Source organism: Pleurodeles waltl, chromosome 4_2, assembly GCF_031143425.1.
Source record: "Pleurodeles waltl isolate 20211129_DDA chromosome 4_2, aPleWal1.hap1.20221129, whole genome shotgun sequence".
NCBI lineage: Eukaryota > Metazoa > Chordata > Amphibia > Caudata > Salamandridae > Pleurodeles > Pleurodeles waltl.
This window is the reverse complement of record NC_090443.1, coordinates 1,046,870,643-1,046,891,650: the sequence shown is the minus strand read 5'-3', so window position 1 is coordinate 1,046,891,650 and position 21,008 is coordinate 1,046,870,643. Positions and strand designations below refer to the sequence as shown.

Genomic DNA, 21,008 nt, shown 5'->3' with positions numbered 1-21,008 from the left:
CTCAACTTAAACCTTACCTTCCTGATCCTTTTCACAGACAATTCTCCTGTCCTCCCCCTCTGTTGATTGATAATGTGCCCGAGTACGAGGTCCAGGAAATCTGTGACTCTCGGTTTTTCCATGGACGCCTCCAATATCTTATTCATTGGAAAGGCTACCCTATGAGTGAGTGTTCCTGGGAAGATGCCCCTTCAGTTCATGCCCCTCTTTTGGTCCGTTGCTTTTTCCAGCTTTTCCCTCACAAGCCTGGGGCCTCGGGGGGGGACCTACTGTCGTGCCGCGGCCGCAAGCGCGGGCCGCCGTGGCGCAGCACTCTGGCGGGCCGCGGGGGCGCAGCACTCACTCGGTCGGGCTGCGGGGGAAGCTCCTTTTCTCCGGCCGTGGATTCCTGTATGCACGCGGCAGGGCCAGAGGACCCAAACTGGGTCACGGTCCTTGCCGCGAGTACAGCGTTTGCTGCGCTGGCGCACACATAAATTAAACATTGGAATTCTTGGTATCCACTCCTTCCACCACTTACCGGTCACAACAGGCAAAAACTGGATGCCTGCACATGGTGGTGTTTTATGCATGCCTTTCCCTTTCCCAGCATGCTGCTCACTTCCTCTCTTCCCAGCATGCATTGTTTCTCTTTGTTTGGACGCATGTTCTTTATTCATTGTTATAATCTCTTCCCCAATCCAAGATGGTGGTGTTTCTACTTCCTGTTTTCTACTTCCTGTCTAGGGGTATATAAGGGGAATTCAGCTTCTTGCTCATTGCGTTGCAACACTCCTTTGGTGGTAGTCACGCTCCGGCTGGTTTCCTCTTGTGGATCCAGTTATTCCTGACCTGTCTTCGTCTCCAGTTTTCCTGTACTCTCGGATCTTCAGTTCTAACGTCCTTGTGTCCTCCTTCTGTTTCAGGGAGTTCCTGTTGGAGGTTTTTTACCCTTTTGGGGTTTTTCCTCTGGGACTCCTTCTGGAGGGCACGGACTGTAGTGGCTTGCTATTGTCAAACAGCACCGTGGCTACCGGAAGGGGTCGCCCCTACCTCGGCCAGAGCAGAACCTGCCGGAATCGGGGTCGTTCCCCAACTCTCATCAACTTCGACGGTAAGCCCAGTGAAAACCGTGACAGTTATGGTTCCAGTTATGGTTCCAGTTATACAGTAGCTCTGGTGTGGTTCCATTCATACAGTAGTCTTGGTATGGATCCATTCCTACAGTAGTTCTGTTGAGGTTCCATTCATACTTCAATGCTGCTATGGTTTCATTCATACATTAGTCCTGGTATGGCTTCATTCCTACAGTAGTTCTCCTGTGGTCCCATTCATTCCTCAGTCCTGGTATGGATTCATTCATACAGTAGGTCTGCTCTGGTCCCATTCATACTTCAGTCCCGGTATGGATCCAGTCATAAAGTAGGTCTGCCGTGGTTCCATTCATACTTCAGTCCTTCTATACATCCATTCATACAGTAGATCTCCTTTGGTCCCACTCATACTTCAGTCCTGGTGTGGTCCCATTCATACTTCAGTCCTGGTATGGCTTAATTCCTACAGTAGATCTGCTGTGGCCCCATTCATTCTTCAGTCCTGGTAAGGATACATTCATACAGTAGGTCTTCTGTGGTCCCGTTCATACTTTAGTCCTGGTATGGATCCATTCATACAGTAGGTCTGCCGTGGTCCCATTCATACTTCAGTCCTTCTATACATCCATTCATACAGTAGATCTGCTTTGGTCCCATTCATACTTCAGTCCTGGTGTTGTCCCATTCATGCTTCAGTCCTGGTATGGCTTAATTTGTACACTCTGATCCCATTCATTCTTAAGTCCTGGTATGGTTCCATTCATACAGTAGTTCTGTTAAGATTTCATTCATACTTCAAACCTGGTATGGCTATATTTGTGCAGTAGTTGTGTTGAGGTTCCATTCAGAATTCGGTCCTGTTATGGTTCCAGATATACAGTAGCTCTGGTGCGGTTCTATTCATACGTTAGTCCTGGTATGGATCCATTCCTACAGTAGTTCTGTTGAGGTTCCATTCATACTTCAATGCTGCTATGGTTCCATTCATACATAAGTCCTGGTGTGCTTCCATTCCTACAGTAATTCTCTTGTGGTTCCATTCATGCTTCAGTCCTGGTATGCTCCCATTCATGCAATAGTTCTGCTGTAGTTCCATTTGTGTTGCCGTTCTAGTGGTACAGACCATCTGCACTGATTGCTACCCAGCTATGTTATGCTTCCTGGAGACCTTTCAAGACCCTGGCTTGGAATCTGTGCTGGTCCCCAGTGCTTGTTCCCATGCTATCCTCACAGTGTTTGGAACTGGCCTCATTTTGTATTGTGGGGGTTGGAACTGGTCCCATTTTGTATTGTGGTTTTTCACATGTTGAGTTGTTGAGCTGAAGTAGGAGTCTTTAGATAACTCTGGGCTTGCTTTAGATCTTGACAGTCTTACCACCATCCTGGCGTTCCCAAGTACTCTGTCAAGTCCACAGAGTACCGCCTGCCATATTTAGATGTTAACGGTTGAGAAACAAACCACTGCGACAGCGGTTTCCAATGCTGGCTGATAGTACTCCGCTGCGGTGTCCATCGGAGCAGATTTAGATGTCCGCGTTGTACTGTCAGTGTGACGGCGGTGGAGAAGTGGGCTCCCATTGGATATATGTGTTCATATAGGTGTGTTTCATGCAATGTATGAAACAACTTCCAACCCCAAAGACATTTTTTTTTTAAACTTACATGTATGTTGACGGCCGGATCCTGAGCGAAGGTGTAATGACACCGCTCCATGTACATGTCCCATGTAGTGCTCATCTTTGTGTCCAGCGATGACAGGGTTGGTGTCGTTCATGGTGAAGTGTCAGCAGCAACAGCAGGACTCCTCCAGTCTAGTTCCAGTTGAAAAGGTAAGTGGAAAGGGGGGGACAAGTGGGTTTTCTCCCGCCTAATATATCTCCAATCCGCCAGCCTTGGTGTGGAGGTATTCCCGCCACAATCGACCTGGTGGAAGGCACATCCAAATCTGCTCAGTGGTAACAGTGGCTGGAGACTCGCCGCCAACCACTGTTTCCTATTGCGCCGCCAACGCAGGTTGGGATTCCTGGTGGAGGCAGTGGGACTGTGGCAGTCTATCAGCTATGGTCCTACCAAAATCTAAATAGGGCAAGCGAACCGCCAAGCCGTTGGATGGGAAATCCGACGAAAAAGCAACGGCACAGCATGAAAGAAGTTCTGGGATTGGACTGAGCGGGCTGAAATGCCACTCAGGGAGGGAGTGGGATCCTGCACTTGGTTCTAAGTGCGCATGTCAGTTTGGCCGGCCTCTTCCAACTGTGGCGCAGAGAATGCTGGCCCTGCACCGCCTTACCTTAGCAGAAAATTAAAATGATAATAAAAATGCTTTTATTATCATTTTATTTTTCTTCTACCCTGCTTCCTCCTTTCAGCAGGGGGGTGATGCTCCTCTGCCATAACAGAGAGACCGACCATGGATGCTACAGGAAGCTGCTAAAGTGGAGGAAATAATCAGGTTTTTATCCACTTTCAGAGTTTTAGTAAATGGAGCTCTGAGTGAAGATGCAGCGAAAGTTCATTCCACCTGACCGCAACAAAAAGGCTCCCTTCAGCATGGCTTTTAGGCAGGATTTTGGTATCAAAAGGAGAGGTGGGTATGCGGCTGTCAGCACTCGGGAAGGAAGATACTATTTAAAATAATGCTGAAGAGATGATCTCTCAGAAAAATAAATGGCTTTAAGGTCCAGACAGAGTAACTTCAAAAGGATACACTCCTTGACTTCAAGCTGGTGTAAAGAAGATAAAACAGGAGAAATGTAACTCCTACAATCCACATCACATCTTAACCTGGCTGCTTAGTTCTGGATCAGCTGTAGATTACCAATCAAAGAAGAAGGCAAGCCCAGATAGAAGTGACCTGAGAGAGTTAGTGCAAAAACAACTCTTACTATCAAGTTCTTCACAACTTTCACTGGAGGGTGGCTGGTCAGTTGCAGTTCCTTTGCCTCCTGTGAAGACCCGCATTCCACACTTTCTCTCTCGGAGTCCTGACACTGTGCATCATTTAATTTAGCAGTGTTCATGAAAACACAAGTTTCATTTTCATGGAGAGTGCCAGTGTGACGTCATCTCTCCTGGCCTGGTCTCCAGGCTCCTGATGACAGGAGGAGCAGGAGGGGGCTGAGGGGACTGTGCGACAATCCATCTACAGGTTGCTTGCAAACACAACACTCTGTAACTGGATGTCTGGATTGCGCATGTCTAATGGAAGTAGTTCAACTACAGTCCCCTCACACAGACACAATCCATTTTATTTAGCAGACATACTGCGCATGCCCCAGGCAGCACAGTATTGCCACTGAAATGTGGCTGTCAGGGGGCACATCAGTGCGTCCCTATGTTCAATGAGGAGCCCCACAGTGCAGCAGGGACTGTATCCGAAGCCAATGAGTGGAAGTGAGTGAGAATGTCAGTGAGTGGAATAGAGTGAGAATGTCAATGAGTGGAAGTGAGTGAGAATGTAAATGAGTGGAATGTCAATCAGCAGAAGTGAGGGAGAATGTCAATCAGTGGAAGTGAGTGAGAATGTCAATGAGTGGTAGTGAGTGAGAATGTCAGTGAGTGGAAGTGAATGAGAATGTCAATGAGTAGAATGTCAATGTGTGAAAGTGAGTGAGAATATCAATGAGTGGAAGTGAGTGAGAATGTCAATGAGTAGAAGTGAGTGAGAATGTCAATGAGTGGAAGTGAGTGAGAATGTCAATGAGTGGAAGTGAGTGAGAATGTCAATGAGTGGTAGTGAGTGAGAATCAGAGTTTGAGGGTGTGATTGAGTAAGTGAAATTGAGTACGAGTGAGTGAGCCAAGAAGGATGACAGCATTAGAAGCAGTCAGTGATTGGAGATTGTGAGAGGGAGTGGCATTGAGTGAGGGGTGAAGCCATCAGTGGTGCAGCAGGTGCAGTTACACCAAGGCCTAGAGTCAGTTAGTATGAAAGGGTCAATGAGTAAGTGTGTATGAGGGAATGAGAACCAGTGCGTATGAGTATGTTTGTTTGTGAGTAACAGTGAGTGAAAGTGAGAGTGAGAGAGGGCAAAGAGAGTAAATGCGAGAGGGAGTAAGTATGAGTCTAGCATATTTTTAAACAAATTGGGCGAACGCCTGGCAGGTGTGATGCCCCACCACTTCCAAATATCAGCAGCCACCCCTGGGGTTGTGCCTAATGAAGAGTGCCAACAGGGAAAATTCAGAATCTCGAGGGTGGGAGGCGGGCTGTTGGGACATTTCTCTCTTGCTTCCATTAGGAATTTCTGCTCATCCAGCATTCAGCGTTAAAAGGACAGTAATCTTTATGCAGAGGAGTGGGGGCAGGATCACAAGAAAAGCTTGAGAGTTTTCTAAGGGCTATCAGCCGGCTAACTTCCTTGACATCTTCTGCCTCATTTACAAGGCCTTTGCCCCACTGATGCATCATTTGTTTTTTGACGCAACAGTGACACCAGCAGTGCAATACACTGCTCCATATTTACAAACTGATGAATTGAGCCCAATGCGTCAGTTTGTAAAGCCATGTGTCACTTTACACCAGCGTCAGGTATGATGTATGTAGGGTAGGTGTTCCCACCGAAACAAACACGCAGAACTGACGCAGTGAAATTTACAACATTTCACTTTGTCATTCTGCAACTTCACTGTATCTGAATTTTACTGTCTGCTCAGAGGAGGTGTAAAATTGATGCAGGGCTTTTCTCTATGGGGACCTCCTCGCATTGCTGGAGTAGCATCATTTTTTTTACCCTTGTCCAGCAATGCGCGAGTTTAGCGCCAACAGAGACGTCAGAATCTCTGCCGCACCTGTGAAAACATGCGCCATGGAGCTCTGTATTGTAAATACAGTGCATCCATGGCATCGTTAAATGATCCTAGGACACCGCAAGAAATCTGACACATCACGGACGATGCGTCAGATTCTTGTAAATGAGGCCCCTAATGTGGAAAACACAGATAGGGTGGAAGGGTAAGAAAAATAAATAGAAAGATCTATAAATGGTTGAGGAGAGGGATCCAGAGGAAACTCAATGTCCTCAATTTTCCTTATGAAACAATCAGCAATCAAATTGCATTTTGTGATAGAATTAATAGCCTGCACCTGAGAAAACCGCACATGAAGATTATTAATAATATACAAAATGGATGTGGAAGAATTTGCTGAGTTACATTTATTTTTAAATAAAAATGTTAAGCCTGCAGAACAACATATTTGTAGTCAGGGTTCAACTTACTCCACTCAACATTGGTTTAGGGATTATAGCCCTGATGCCAGCAGCAAAGGCTTTTAACTTGAGTGTGGACCAACCATTAGGTGGGACCTTTTTATTATGGATGACTTTCACAGGAGCTAAGGTATCTGCTGAGGGTTGAATCAGGGTGTAGTATTGATCACCAAGGCTGAAGTTGAAAGAGCTGTTTCAGTATTTACAGGCACGCATGGTGGCATCAAATTCCATGCCTTCTTTCCAGACGCCCTTTTCCAATTCCCCTATGCCCTAGGAGACAGGACTGATTTAGTAATCCCTCGCCTCTTAGGGAAATAGCAAGTAAAAGGTATTCCCAGGTGGTTGGTGCATGGGAAAGGCTTAGAAGAGACATCTGCCTTTTAGGAGTATCCAAATAAATATTGTCAAGCGAGTAGTCTTGATTATGAGAAAGGACTGAGGTTAAGTGCAAAATGAATAAACAAATATAAAAATGTTGTTGCCTAAGAGGACGAGTTTTTTCCCTTCACTCCATAAAGCAGATAGCTGACGAGGCGCATGAAGCACTCTACCCTTCTCTGTGTTTCAGCCAGCTCCATCCTTACTGTGTGAGAGCTGGTAGGTGTTATGTGTGCCTGTCTCTCAACCAATCAATCAATCAATCATTCATTTGTAAGGAGCGGCAAATCACCCAGGAGGGTCTCAAGGCGCTGGAGTAGCTGTGTAGTGATCAGTGCATTCTCCCACCCAGGTCTTGAGTCCTTTCCTGAATTGCTGGAGTGATGAGGTGGTCCTGAGGTGCAGGAGAAAGTCATTCCAGGCTTTGACCACCTTTCACTTACTCCTGCCTACACTGAGAGCTCCTGCGTTGTGCTCCAGTCCCAGGAGTAGTGAACTGCTCCCTAGGAACATAAAGAATGTGTAAAACTCCACAAGTGGGCCGAATTAACCCCACAGACTTTTAACCCTACTACAGGGGACCTCATAAAATATATATCGTCCACCCATGTGATAGTTTTACATTTTCTATGCACCTCTGCACTGCAGCCCTCGCACCAAACCAACAAGCAACAGTGGCTTCACCTCCATCCTCTTTCAATTAAAAAAAATCCTCTGGAGCCCCCTGACAATAGTGTGGGTTCCATTTCTGACCTTGACCGTGAAGATCGGTGCCAGGAGGGGCCCTAGAATGAAGTGTGCCACCTACCTGGTGGGCGAGGGCCTTCCTTACTAAACTGGAGAGTACCTTGGACTGTCTTCTCTTCCCTTACCTCATGGCAGTCAGTACTAGAGTGTGTGTGTGATTATCAATGGCAGCTGGTAATTTGAGAAGGGAGGGCGAGGGTGGGCCATACAGGCACACATACACACTCACCCACACCCGTGCATTTACGCATACACCCACAATATCCCATACCTATAATTATGAGGACCTGCCATTGACGGTATTGAAGTGTGTATTTACTATTCTAAGTCCATGCACACTTTGATAGTAGGGAAGGTTATAACACAGACCGAGGCAATTATAACTACACTTTTAGTCTTTTGATAGAATCAATAGAAACTACCTAAAAACACTAAGGGGACAGTTCCTCTTAACGCACCAGTCCTCACAAGGATAGTGTTTGTCTGTGCCCAAAACAAAGAAACACACACACACACACACCCTCCCCCCCAAATATTACAAAACATAATTCTTACCTGCTGCAGTGTCTGTATATGGAAGCCTCAGAGGTTCTGGGATGGCTGGGACTGTCACCTCCTGACCTTTTGTCAGCCAATGAGAAGAGGAAGCAGTCCCAACCTTGACCCAGAGCGGTATGGGGTCAGTGAGAGTTGCTGACCCCATTCTGTGACAAGATGTCAGTGACTAACCTTGGCCCTGGGTATTTCAGGGCTTAAAACTGAAGCGCCCAGGTCCCAGGCTACCAGTGACGCCCCCCCTCATGATGAGGGGGATGTCCTCCAAGCGCTTTGCCGGGCTGAAGATGTCACGCCCACAGAAGCTGTGATGTCTTCAGCCCAGGGCAGCCAGGCGCCTGGGTATTTAGCACAGGTATAGTGCCTGACCTTAGCTCAGCCTGACAGGCACTGTTCATGACTGCAAAACAGATTGAGGGGGGGCAGGCCCCCTCCTCCTGTAAGGACTGGCCGCAGCTGGGATTACCTAAATTGAGAGGATGTACTGGATGTACTGATACAGTCTAATCTTCTCCAGACCTCTTATCTACTGTCTCTTTCTGTCCCTTTCCATTGGCCCCTTTCCCCTGCCTCTTTCCTGCTGGGCTCCATTTTCCACACTCTTTCACTATCTTTCAGTCGGTTTGGTATTTTAATCCTCTCTGCTCTGTGCTTTCTGACGTTTCCATGTATTTGCTGATTTAGTAGCAACTTCCTGTTCACTTGAAGCTTGGTGCGCTTCAGTCCCTTGTGTTGTGTCAGAGTTGTCGCTCTAGTTTCCATAGGTCAGCAGGGCATGTGTTGTCCCGGTGCATGTTGGGTACTTCTGTGCTGGTGATTTATTGGTGCAGGTCCAGTGCTGAGTGATTGCCACTGTTTTTCTCTTTAATTCATTCCCACCTTAAACATTCTGGCCTTGCTGTTTTTATATCCTGTTTCAGTGCTCCTAGAATCTCTGGTTTTCTCCTCCCATTCCAACATGGAACCCTGTTTGTTGCAGCTCCTCATGTCCATTCAGTCTGCTCCCTGGGTAAATCTCCATTAAGATCACATCAGGCAAAGGTTACCACCACTGCAGTACTTATGGCCACCAGTTTGCAACCATGGCCTGGAATGTATCTTTTCCTTTATCCCTCCCAAGAATCACTGCCAGATTCCCAGATACAAAGCTGGAATGTCGCGGGGCCTGTCGGATCCTGGTTCCAGCTATTTCTGTCCAGATCTGGAAAAAGAAGGATTTATCCTCATGGCTTTTTCTGGCACCAGGACAGATTTCAGCAGCACCCGCACATTGTCTGCCTTTGTTCGGAGCAGCAACGTGGAGGCGGCGAGGGGGCTTTTTAATCTACACTTCCAGCTGGGCTCAAAACAAAGGCCTGAATCAAAGGGCAGTCAGCCCTCCCTTTGATTGAGTGTAATACTGAATATGAGCTATCTAGAGCCTAAACATGCCAAAGCATTGGAAGAAAAGAAAGGCACACAGCATGTTATCACTTCACAACACCTAAGAGAAACTATGATTTGGAGGCAGGGTTTTGATTTCGTTCATCTCCCTATGTAACAGTCATGCTTGCACTGCACGAATGCAAGATTTATCCATCTGTATGAGTAATTACACAACTATTGATGTAAAATCGCACCTACTGTTTTTGTTTAATTCTGTTATAGCGCTACTCATGTCAGTGAAGGGTGTTATAGCGCTTTACATCAAACAGAGGCACAATAAACCATACACGTATGTAAATCAATGTACAGGAAATATTACATATGAAGGTTATAACTTATAAAGTGTAGGAATAACAAATCATTACACTTGTAGACATTATGGCCCTCATTACGACCCTGGCGGACGGGGGAGAAGTGGCGGTAAAACTGCCAACAGGCCGGCAGAAAAAAATGGAATTATGACCATGGCGGTTACCGCCATGGTCATCCGCCACTTCTCCACTCCGACCGCCAGGGCAGTGACGACCGCTGGGCTGGAGACTTCGGTCTCCAGTCCGGCGGCCGACACCAGACCGCCGGCGGTATCAGGACCCTGCATACCGCCATGGATTTCGGGTGGTTTGGAACCGCCACGAAATCCATGGCGGTAGGCACTATCATTGCCAGGTATTCCTTCCCTGGCACTGATAGGGGACTCCACCACCCCCCTCCCCCACCCCGAGTCCTCCCCCCACACACCCCACCCCCTTGCAGTCCCCCAAAGGTGGCAGGACCCACCTCCACCCTCAACATGCACATACACACACCCCTACACGCACACATACACTACAACAACACATACCCGCACACATACAAACAGACATACACACAGACTGACCCGCACACATTTCCCATACACACAACACACCCCCGCATGCATACAAGCACTCACACACCTCCTCTACATACTCGCACGCACACCCCCATGCACACACACAACACCCCCCACCCCCCTCCCCTAACGGACGATCAACTTACCTTGTCCGTTGATCCTCCAGGAGGGGGTGGGATCCATGGGGGCTGCTCCGCCGCCAGCACCCTGTCACCAGAACACCGCCACACCGAATCATGGGACTTGATTCGGTGGGCGGTGTTCTGTTGTCGGGGCAGTGGAGGTGGAGCAGCCTCCACTTCCCCGCCGACCGCCAGTATGGCTTCTGGCGGCTCTCCTTCCGAAAAAGGACGGAGGGCTACCAGCAGTCATAATACGCTGCGCGGAAAACCTTCTGCACTGGCGGTCTTCAGTACGGTGGTACCTCAGCGGTCTTTAAAAAAGACCGCCGAGGTCGAAATGAGGGCCTATATGTTAAAAGTGACTGCTTAGGAGAAACACAAAGTCAGGATATTAAACATAGCACAGTGACTGTGGTTGTCTGTACTAATCTGACTTTATTACTTCCCTAAGGGAGCCTTGTTTGGAATCTTAGAATAACAGCAGATTGAGAATAAAACAATAAGGATCTAAGCCCATGACTTACAGTTTGCATGCAGCTCCTTGATGCCTGTAAATAGATCACTGTGCTATATTACAACATATGAACTGGAAGTAACAAAATGATCTCATGTCAAAGGCAGTAGCCCACTTGCCTAGCTACATTAAAACAAATCTGTGATCTGCTTGTTAGACAATGTGCCTTGCAGCAGGCACGTTAACCCTCTATGACACTCTAGGAGTCGAACTGTGACTGTACAAAACACAGATCTCTCCCAGAACTGTCTTCCCCATTAGAGGTATCTTACTGCAGCAGGTGTCTTAACCCTGTGGAAATGCAGCCCTTTTGTGACCAATTAAATATTGTAGAACAAATTTACTGTCACTGTCAATCAATCCATCAATCAATCAGAGCATTTGTAAAGCGCACTGCTCACCTGTGAGGGTCTCAAGGCACTGTTTACTGTCAAACTGTTTACTGTCACATATGTCCTTGTTGCCAATTTCTTTGCAGCAGACTCTGGTTTTCAAGCTCTGTCCCTCGTGACTCCAACCCCTTTCCTCTGCAGGACCTTGCCCCCCCCAATGTATGGGTTCCTGGAGTAAATATTTTACAATTCCAGCACCGCCTATTACCTGTATTGCCCTGGCTAGGGTTACCCCTGAATCAAAAGTGAACTAGTGCATTCCTTCTACTCTCTAAGGCCCTCTTGGGGGTTTGATGCAGGGCAGAGCAGCAAATCACCTTCCTGTGCTGCCCTACGTCTAAGTGAAGGGGCAGGAATGCACCACATTTATCCAATACGATGCATTGCTGTCCTTTCCTCCTGCACTGGCACCCTTTCGGCAGCCTAGTGCCAATGCAGGCACCCTTGCACCATGGTGCAAGAATGCCTGTGTTGGCAGGATTACTTAAGTGCAAGAAGGGGCACCTTCCTGCACAGAAACCATCCATAGAGGCATTTTCCTCTTTCTATGTGGGCTGCAGAATGCAGCACGCATAGATGGAGGATAAATAAAGATATTTCTCCTTGTTCCGCCTGGCCTGGGGAAGCGTAAGAGTTTTACACATTCCAAGGTTTAAAAGTCCTTTCAAATCTGGGAGTGTGTCAAAATCCGTGGGAGTTGTGTGGGAACACCCAACGCCCACGAAACACGTTCTTTCGCAGAGTAAGACAACACAGCAAATTGCACTGCGTTGCCTTACTCAAGATTTATAGGGCCACTTAAAGCCACACAATGTGGCTTTGGGTGGCTTCATAAATCCGACTCAGAGCCTTGCATCACGCATGCACCACTCTGCGTGGTACAAACGTGAAGCAAGGCTCTCATAAATATGGCCCCAACTTTATATATATTAAAAATACTTGTAATAAACATTTGTTTTACCTGGTGTGGTATTTTCCTTAGACCCTCAAAGTATTGCAAAACTATTTCCAAGATAGGGTTGTGTGCACTGGGTAAAAGGGCATGCTTTCGCCAATTTCACTCACAAACTTTATGTGGTTTTTGTAACCAAGGGGCGTATTTATGGGGATGTGGTGCAGGGCAGCGCACCCTGTGTCAAAGTGAAAGGGCATGAATGTGCTCTCTCTACAGCGTACGGCGCATTCCTTTGGCGCACAATGGGCTGCCTAGCGCTAACGCAGGCACCCTTACACCATGGTGCAAGGGTGTCTGTTTTGCATGCAGGATTATTTTTGTGCAGGAAGGGGCACCTTCCTGCACAAAAACAGTCCTGGGAGGCTTTTTACTCTTTCTATGTGTGCTGCAGAATTCAGCTCACACATAAGGAAGAAAAAACAAGGAGAAATTTCTGCTCTTTGTGCCTCCCCTGGGGAAGTGTACAGTTTTGGCGCAACCCCAGGTTTACAAGCCCTTATAAATCAGGAGATGTATCAAAATCCATGGGTGTTGCGAGGGAACACCCACTGCAACGTCCATGGAATGCCTCCCTAACACAGAGTAAGGCAACACAGCGATTTGCACTGCCTTGCTTACTTCATATCTATGAGGCCATTCAAAGCCACAAAAAGTGATGCAACAGCAGCGCAAGGTGGTCATAAAAATGCCCCCAGTGCTTTTATTCTACTTTTTAGAAGGTGTTTGGGTCTGTTCCCTTCACCACTGTTCTGAACTTGGCATGCAGGCAGATTTTGTTTATCAGGGGAAGCTGAACATGTTTGCAATTCCATTCCTAAATCATTGGGGTCATCTTTGTGAAGCTAAACTCGCATTTTGCACCCCTAGTCTAACAGGAAAAATGCTGAATGAGAGGAGCTTTTGACTGAGTCTATTGCTCATAGTGTTGTAGTTTAGCAGCGATTAGATTAAGCATTAGCAGAAGACATCTTGTATTTAGTAACTATTGTGAACATTTCGCGGAATCCATTTTGTATTCATGGCAGCCATTTTCTCTGCCACATGCTGCCATGTGCTCACCATGTGCTCTGTCCTACCTTTCTGTTAACTACTCTTGAAAATCTGCCTAGTGACAAGTTATATTTAGCATCTCCCACTTCGCACATGCTCAGTAAGGTCTGCAGCTGTTAGTCCTTGAAAACTGTCAGCTCCTCCTACATGTTGACTGTGCATTTCCACATGACCTTACATGTATGCAAGTCTTGCTTCTATAATTGTACCACCTCCTTTTAGCCCCTGCGTGGGTGTAAAAGGACCATGCTCTCTCAGTTCAGTGTGCTACTTCAAACATTACCGAAGGGTGCTGTTTGAACTGTAGTACCACCTCATGAGGTTAATAAACTTTGTCTTTTATTTCAGTTTCTGTGCCAACTTCTTCCAACATGGTCTGAGGACTTTGTGCAGAGAAAAGGTGAACCCCTTGCACTAGTAGACCTTGCTGAGGCTTACTTCAACAATAGGGTTCGGTTGTACATGCATTGAGTGACTAGGCTAGGTAGGTTAGCAAAGAAGCGAACTGGATGTGGCGTAATGGCCAGAGCTTCCGACCTTGGAGCCGGGGGAACCAGGTTCGAGTCTCGGCATCGGCTCAATATCCTTCTGATTCTGTGAAAATCGCTTGGGGCCTTATTTAGAGTTTGGCGGATGAGGCCATTCCATCACAAATGTGACGGACATCCCGTCCGCTGTATTGCGATCTCGTTATTTCCTATGGGAATCGTAATTCAGCAGGCAGGATATCTGTCACATTTCTGACGGAGTAACACTTCCGCCAAACTCTAAATCAGGCCTTTAATATCCCCGTGCCTACCACAAATGAATGTGTCCTTGTTTAACGTAAACTGGTGCTCATTTAAAGCGAACCAATACCTTCCGGTCGAGTTCTTGCTATAGACAACTGCAAAAGAGAACTGCTGATGTACTTAAGTGCAGCCACGTTGGTTCTGATACCCTGGCAAATCCAGAGCAAGCCATATGCAACAGGTGCTTCTGGGAGTGACGGATTCACCCCAAGTGTGTGATGCGTTACTTACCCCCAGGGCCTTGGGGTGTCCATAGATTGGCCACTTACGCACCTCTGGAGACTGGTTCAACTTCAAAGCGCCATAGTTAGTGGGAGGCACGTACTGGGTGACCACGTAGCCGCCGTTGCCCGCAGGTGAGGCCATATTGTGAGGTGCCTGGAAGAAAGATATATCCTGTGAAATGTGCACAGAGGGTCTGGATTACCACATTTAACCCAGCACTATTGGAAAATGAAGAAAGCACGCAACATAGAGTGGAATATATTTAATGACACAGAGGGTAATAAGTCATTTGAGCGCCTACATGGCATCTCAGATCCAAGCCAAGTCTTACCTTTGTGACCTATTGGCTTTGCCAGTTATTTTTAGCCACACTGCAGCTACACCATGGCTAAAGTTAAAAAAGGTTGCAGGTGCTTTTTTTTTATTTAGTTACCCCTGAAGCGTGTACAGCAGCTGCAAGGGGGTGTATCACAGTATTTCACAAGGGGTCGCACAGGAGTATTGCAGTAGCCGTGACACTTTTTTTAAAATTACTGGGGGGGTCCCTTTTGCCCTCCTTCCCACCCCACAAGTGCCTAGCATGTCCTCCTATGCTCTTTTAAAAAAAAAAATTCAAACACAAGGACTTGCAGCTGGCCAATTAGATCACACAGGTGCTGCAAAATGTAATGTCTGACGTGAGAACAACCTCCCTCGGCTAATCAAAAGGCCCTATTTTTGGAATTTTCAGTATTCCAAGGGCTTTGGGTGTGAGGGGGTATTGTTGTGCTATTGACAGGATGGCCTGTGGGCTGGGTTTAAGAACTTGATTAACTTCAATGAGGCCTCCCTCTCACAAGCAGATGTGGCTAACACCCAAACCGGCACCCTTCTGTTTTCTCTCCAGCCACACTGCCTTCCATCACAGTGGGCCTCATGTTAACATCACAGTGCCAGATCCACCTGTGGTATCAAGACCTGCTTGACAGGTGTGCTGGGGTTTTCCATATGACATTGGGGGCGCACATCAAAAGAAGGAGAATGAATGCCAAAACAATTTGTGTATATCCACTGTCTGGTGCTGAAAGATCAGCTTTGTCCTACCAGCCTTCTGGCTCTGAATTTGTTGTGGCTACATGACCTGCCTCAAACTGGAGTTTAGTGTTAGATATGGGAGGATACTAGGCTAACCATAGGACACTCCTCACACACCCCCAGCTCACAGCCCCAGTTAAGTGTGGCCGAAGATTCAGCCATCTTGAAAGTACCCAAAGTGGTTAGGGTTGACCCAGGAACGTTTATCCGATTGGGTAGGGCGTCCAGAGGGGTGATTCCTCCCCACTAGCTTGTACCAGGCATTAATGTGACATCTCCAGGTGCCACTTCAGAACAATCCTGGACATGTGGAAAGATCAGAAGAGGACTGGACTGATATCTGAGACCAGAGAAGAGCCCTGGAGGACTGGACCTGCTCTCCCTCTTACACTGAGTACAAAGAAGTGGACTCAAAGGGACCTAAGGCTGGCCTCCTTCTCGAGCTACGGAGATACAACAAGCTATGAGGCCTTTTCTGCAACTCCCTATATGATCAGTTGCAAAAAAGACATGGACTTGACTCTGTCTGCCACCCTCTGAGTCTCTAAGCGCCTCTCCTGAGGTCCTGGGGTCTTTCGAAGTTTACTACTGTGGTGGATTAGGACCTAAAGGACTAAAGCAAGAAAGTAAAATCTTTGACCAGGACCAAGCTGGTTGGTGCATTTATACCACGCTCCACCAAGGTCATCATCAAGCTGTGCCTCGGCCCTGGGCTACATGGCCATTAACTACTTTGTGCTTCTTAAAACTTTAAAAATTCATATCTCTTTTCCCCCATATGGGAGTTTTGTAGTTTTGATGTCATGGTTCATTAAAGTTTTCTCTATGTTTCTAAATCTGTTTTGGGGCTTTTAATGTTTTGCATTTTGACTTTATAACTGTTTTAGTACTGCACAAATACTTTACACATTGCCTCTAATTTACGCCTGTCTGCACTGTGCCAGAGATACCTTAGATTTTAGCTTAGGTTTAGTGAGTGACTTTAGTGGTTCATTGTTACGAGAACTGTGATTATCACTTGAAATCCCCTCAACTAATACCACAATTTCTTGCAATAAGCAATTTACAATTTTCTCCATGGAAGGAAGGCTTTGGGAGCGGATTCTCCTGCAGTCTGTGCCCACCCTGCTTGTAGCACACAATTTAAAGGCCTGCACGATGTCAGCCTGTTGCTGGACTGGGCCTTTGAAGTTTTATTTGAGAAAGAATCCCCTGCCATAGCTGAAGCTCCCAGGCTCTGCGGGAGCCGAATGGAAAAGGGGGACATGGAAAGGAAGGAGCCCATTCTCACAGGTAGACACGTGAAATACTGCTGCATCCTTCCTATACATCACATGCAGAGATGCACATATGAAAAAAACTTTTGGCCTTGGGTGGAAAAAAATTATGATAATGAGAGAAGGAGATGAGGAAAGGAAAAGAGGTGCAAAGAGAACAGGCAGGGTAGGGAGAAAGCAAGAGATGGGGAAAGATACAGGGAAGAAGAAATAGAATGATGGGGAAACAGAGCTATAAAAGAGTGCAGAGAAAAAGGGGTGAAAGGGAGACAGGGATAGCGAGTAAGAAAAAGGGCAAACAAAGGGAATAGAGAATAGAAAAAAGACAATAGGAGAGGGAGACAGAAGTGAAGGAGAAGAGGGGGAAGATGAGAGAAACCAGGAGAGAGACAAGGGGTGACAAAGAGAGTTATGAGGGAACCAGAACAAGGAGAAAGTGGTACAGACAAGGGAAAGGCAGGATGGGGAGAGAAAGAAGAGAGGGAGAAGGAAAAGTGAAAAGAACGAGCGATAAACATAGCATGATCCACATACACTGCATACTTGAGAAATGACAAAGTGTGAGGTTTGCATGGCATTTGGGGCAAGAATACCTTGTACCTTGCGGGATCCATGCAAGACACACCACCCTGGATTTCTCCTGGTGTCTAGTTTTCAAAAACGTCTGACCCATATTTATACTTTTTTAGCGCCGCTTTTGCGCCGCTTTGTGACGCAAATGCGGCGCAAACTTACAAAATACAATTGTATTTTGTAAGTTTGTGCCGCTTTTGCGTCAAAAAGCGGCGCAAATACGGCGCTAAAAAATAATAAATTTGGGCCTCTGTTTTTGGGTAGTCGCTGAGCCTGGGCCCAAAATACCACAGCTACCCCCATTGCCAAAGCACGTCATTTTTTTACAGAAAATGCTGATGTCTTCACATTGCGTTTTGGGGTCTTTCCTGTTAAAGATGCTAGGCCAACTCAAGCAAGTGGGTGCCATTTTTATTGAAATACGTTTGAGAATGCTGAGTGCCAGGAAACTAGTGGCTCCCCGCAGGTTCTTTCCCTCAGAAAAATTAGGAAAATGGGTGTTCTTTGCCAAAGTCTGAGGTTTGCAAGGACTTTTGGGTAAAAAAAAACCTTCTGAGATCCACACAAGTCACACCACACTGGATTCCCTGGGTGGATTCCCTGGGTGTGGTGTCTAGGTTTCAGAATTGTCTATGTTTGGTCGTTTTCTCCAGGTGGCGGCTGAGCTATGGGCCACATTCCACAGCCACCCACATTTTTTTTAAAGTGTTGGTTTTGCTGGGTGAAATGTGATGTCTCCAGGTCGTATTTGGGGTGTTTTTATGTTGAAGGTGCTAGGCCCTGCCACACAAGTAGTGGCGTTTCTATCAGGAGGCACGTGGAAACACCACATAGTAGAACATTTGTTATTACCAATTGGATTTTTCTGCTGTTTTGGCTTCCAAATGCAAGCCAGTGTGCTAGCAAGAAAGTGTTTCTCAAAATACCCTCTGAAGCATGTGATAGTATGTGTGACCACAAACTCGGAGGTATAAGAATAAACACTGTTCCTAAACTCTGCAGCTTGTGTGTATTTCAGAAATACATCGTGTTCCTTCATACCCATTTGCCCTTCATTATATTTTACCATATGAATTGCTTTATAGTCTGTACACCAAGACAAATGATTGTTAGATGTAGTCAGTTATTGGCTCTGGGTGTAGGAAAGTCCCCTCTTTCTGGCATGGTCACCCCCCACTTTTTGCCTGATGTCAGTGTGCTTAGATTGTTTTCACTGGGATCCTGCTAGCTAGGACCGCAGTGATTATGCTCTCTCCTCCAGATCTGGTTGCTTTGGTACTCATACACCCCACAATTGGCATAATGATGTACCTCTGTAAGTCCCTGGTAGATGGTACTTAGTACCCAGGGCATTGGTACACCAGAGTTATGCCATGGGTTTCAGCATGTATTATGCCACCTGTGGGAGCCCATGCAAAATGTGTTTGCCGGTCTGCCATTTTCAGCCTGCACGAAAATTGCATGCACCATTTTACTGATGGTCACTACACCAGGTCACTGTAAGTCAACTGTAAGGAACTCTGCAAGACATGTTCTGCTCCTGGCCTCTGGATCCACTGCTGGGCTACACAGGAACCGGACAAGACTGCACCACCTGAGACGATCTCTCCATGCAACATTCTTTCCGAGGCTCCTGTCAGCAATCTGCAACATTTCCACGGTTGTGCATTCTCTGGAGTCAGCCAGACTTCATCTGAACCAAGAAGGACTCTCCCTTGGAGTGAAGGAGTCACTCCCCTGCACCCACAGACACCGAAGGCAACAACGTCTGGCTGCTAGGATCTGCTGTTCTCCGGATCTGCGTAGATTCTGCAACACAGGTTGTGGTTCTTAGGGGTCCTCTGGGTCCTCTCTGCCTTCTCTCCAATATGGGAGACAGTGGGCTCTTGCCTCTGCCACTAAGACCGAACCTGTGCACCACGAGTGTTGCATCAACCAAGGCTTGTTGACTCCTGCTCTGAGGAAGGCTCCCAGTAGCCCCGCCTTCCAGCACGTCATCCTTGCAAGGACAGTCTCTCCTCTGCTGCTCCAGCGACGTGGGACTCCTCTTCAGGTGTGCTGACTGGGCCTCACTCCGACTTACTGGGCCTGCTGCCAGTGGGTTGCTCGTGGGGACACTGACTGCTTCCTCTGGCTCTGCTGCATCCAGAGGGTCAGCCTGGAGTCTCCTCCAAGGGTCGAGTCCCCAGGACCTTGCTGGTCTTCCACAGATCTGCAAAACTTCCAGCAGCTCCATTTGCATTTGCTTGTACTTGTTGGTGGTCCTCCTGATCACTGACCCATCTGCAATCCGGCAACTGTGGAGGGACAGCTCATAGGTGACTTCAGATACTTCTCTGTAGCTCCTGGGCCTCACAGCTGAACTTCATCCATCACTGTCAACCCAGATCTTCAGCTACAGAAGGGTGGGCATCACATCCTGCCCCACCTGGACACTCCTGCGTGGGCTGGACTCTGTCTTCTTCTTTTGTAAGTCCTCCTCGTCCAGAATCCGCCTTTGGGTTCCACCAGCCTGGTCGTGCTTCGGCATTCCTCCCCTCAGGAGTCTCCATGTTAGCCTATGGGACGACCGGGCAACTTACCTCTCTGCTCCCGGCCGCTGGGGTTCTTCTAGGAACCTACCTCTTAGGGTTCGCTCTCTCCCAGCCCTTTGCTAACTACTCCATACACTCTGGTGGGGGACCCAGTCTTGCATTCCACTTTTTTAGTATATGGTTTGGCTCCCCATAGGGCCCTTTTTATTTTATGCTATTTCTGAGTACTTAGCAGTGTATATTTTGTGTGTTCTTACCTCCAGGGGGAGGTATACCAATAGTAGTCTAGTTGGGTGTTCCTATAATAAAGTACCTTTATTTTTGCAACACTCTGTGGTTCCTTTCATGTGTGATAAATTACTTACCTCTTGGGGCTCCCAGTCCTTGGCTAAGTACTCCATACACTCTGGTAGGGGACCCAGTCTTGCATCCCAATTTTTTAGTACATGGTTTGGCCTCCTTATAGGGCTCTTGTTATTTTATGCTATTTCTGAGTACTTAGTGGTGTATATTTTGTGTGTACTTACCTCTAGAGGGGGTATACCAATAGTAGTCTAGTTGGTGTTCCTATAATAAAGTTCCTTTATTTTTGCAACACTGTGTGGTTTCTTTCATGAGTGATAAGTTACTTACCTCTTGGGGTTCCACTCTCTCCTAGCCCTTGGCTAACTCTTCCATACACTCTGATGGGGTACCCAGTTTCGCAGTCCACTTTTTTAGTATATGGTTTGTCCCCCCTATAGGGCCCTTGTTATTTTATGCTATTTCTGAGTACTTACCGGTGTATATTTGTGTGTACTTACCTCCAGAGGGAGGTATGCCAATAGTAGTCTAGTTGGGTGTTGCTATATTAAAGTAGCTTTATTTTTGCAACAGTGTGTGGTTCCTTTCATGTATGATAAGTTAAGAGGTGACTGCTGTGGGATTACAAGTGTCTCACACTCCTCCTAGGTAAGTCCTGGCTGCTCACTACAGCTACCACTAGTGAGCCCTTGCTGTCTAGACACTGTAACACTATCTCATCAGGGTTACCTGGACCAAGGATAAGGTGTGACACCATAGGTGTCTACCACACAGTGGGCCTGCCTCCTACACTGGGCATCACTTGTTTTTGGCAAACCTGCAAAACCTATATATCCCTGTGACCAGAAGGGTCTAGCAGACTGTTATACATGGCCCTCGCTGCAGGGTGACCCCCAAAGCTTTTGACTTCACCCTTATGTTTTCTGAACCCATTTGT

General features: G+C 47.1%; 1 protein-coding gene across 1 annotated transcript in view; it reads right to left on the bottom strand.

Moving 5' to 3' along the window:
- The window catches only part of LOC138294261 (membrane-spanning 4-domains subfamily A member 8-like), a 128,900-nt gene that overhangs the window by 91,018 nt on the left and 16,874 nt on the right, over positions 1–21,008 (bottom strand). Inside the window, exon 2 of the mRNA XM_069233376.1 lies at positions 14,359–14,463. Within this exon, the coding sequence (XP_069089477.1) occupies positions 14,359–14,451 (93 nt within the window). The 5' untranslated portion in view covers positions 14,452–14,463. The remainder of the gene's footprint in view (positions 1–14,358; positions 14,464–21,008) is intronic.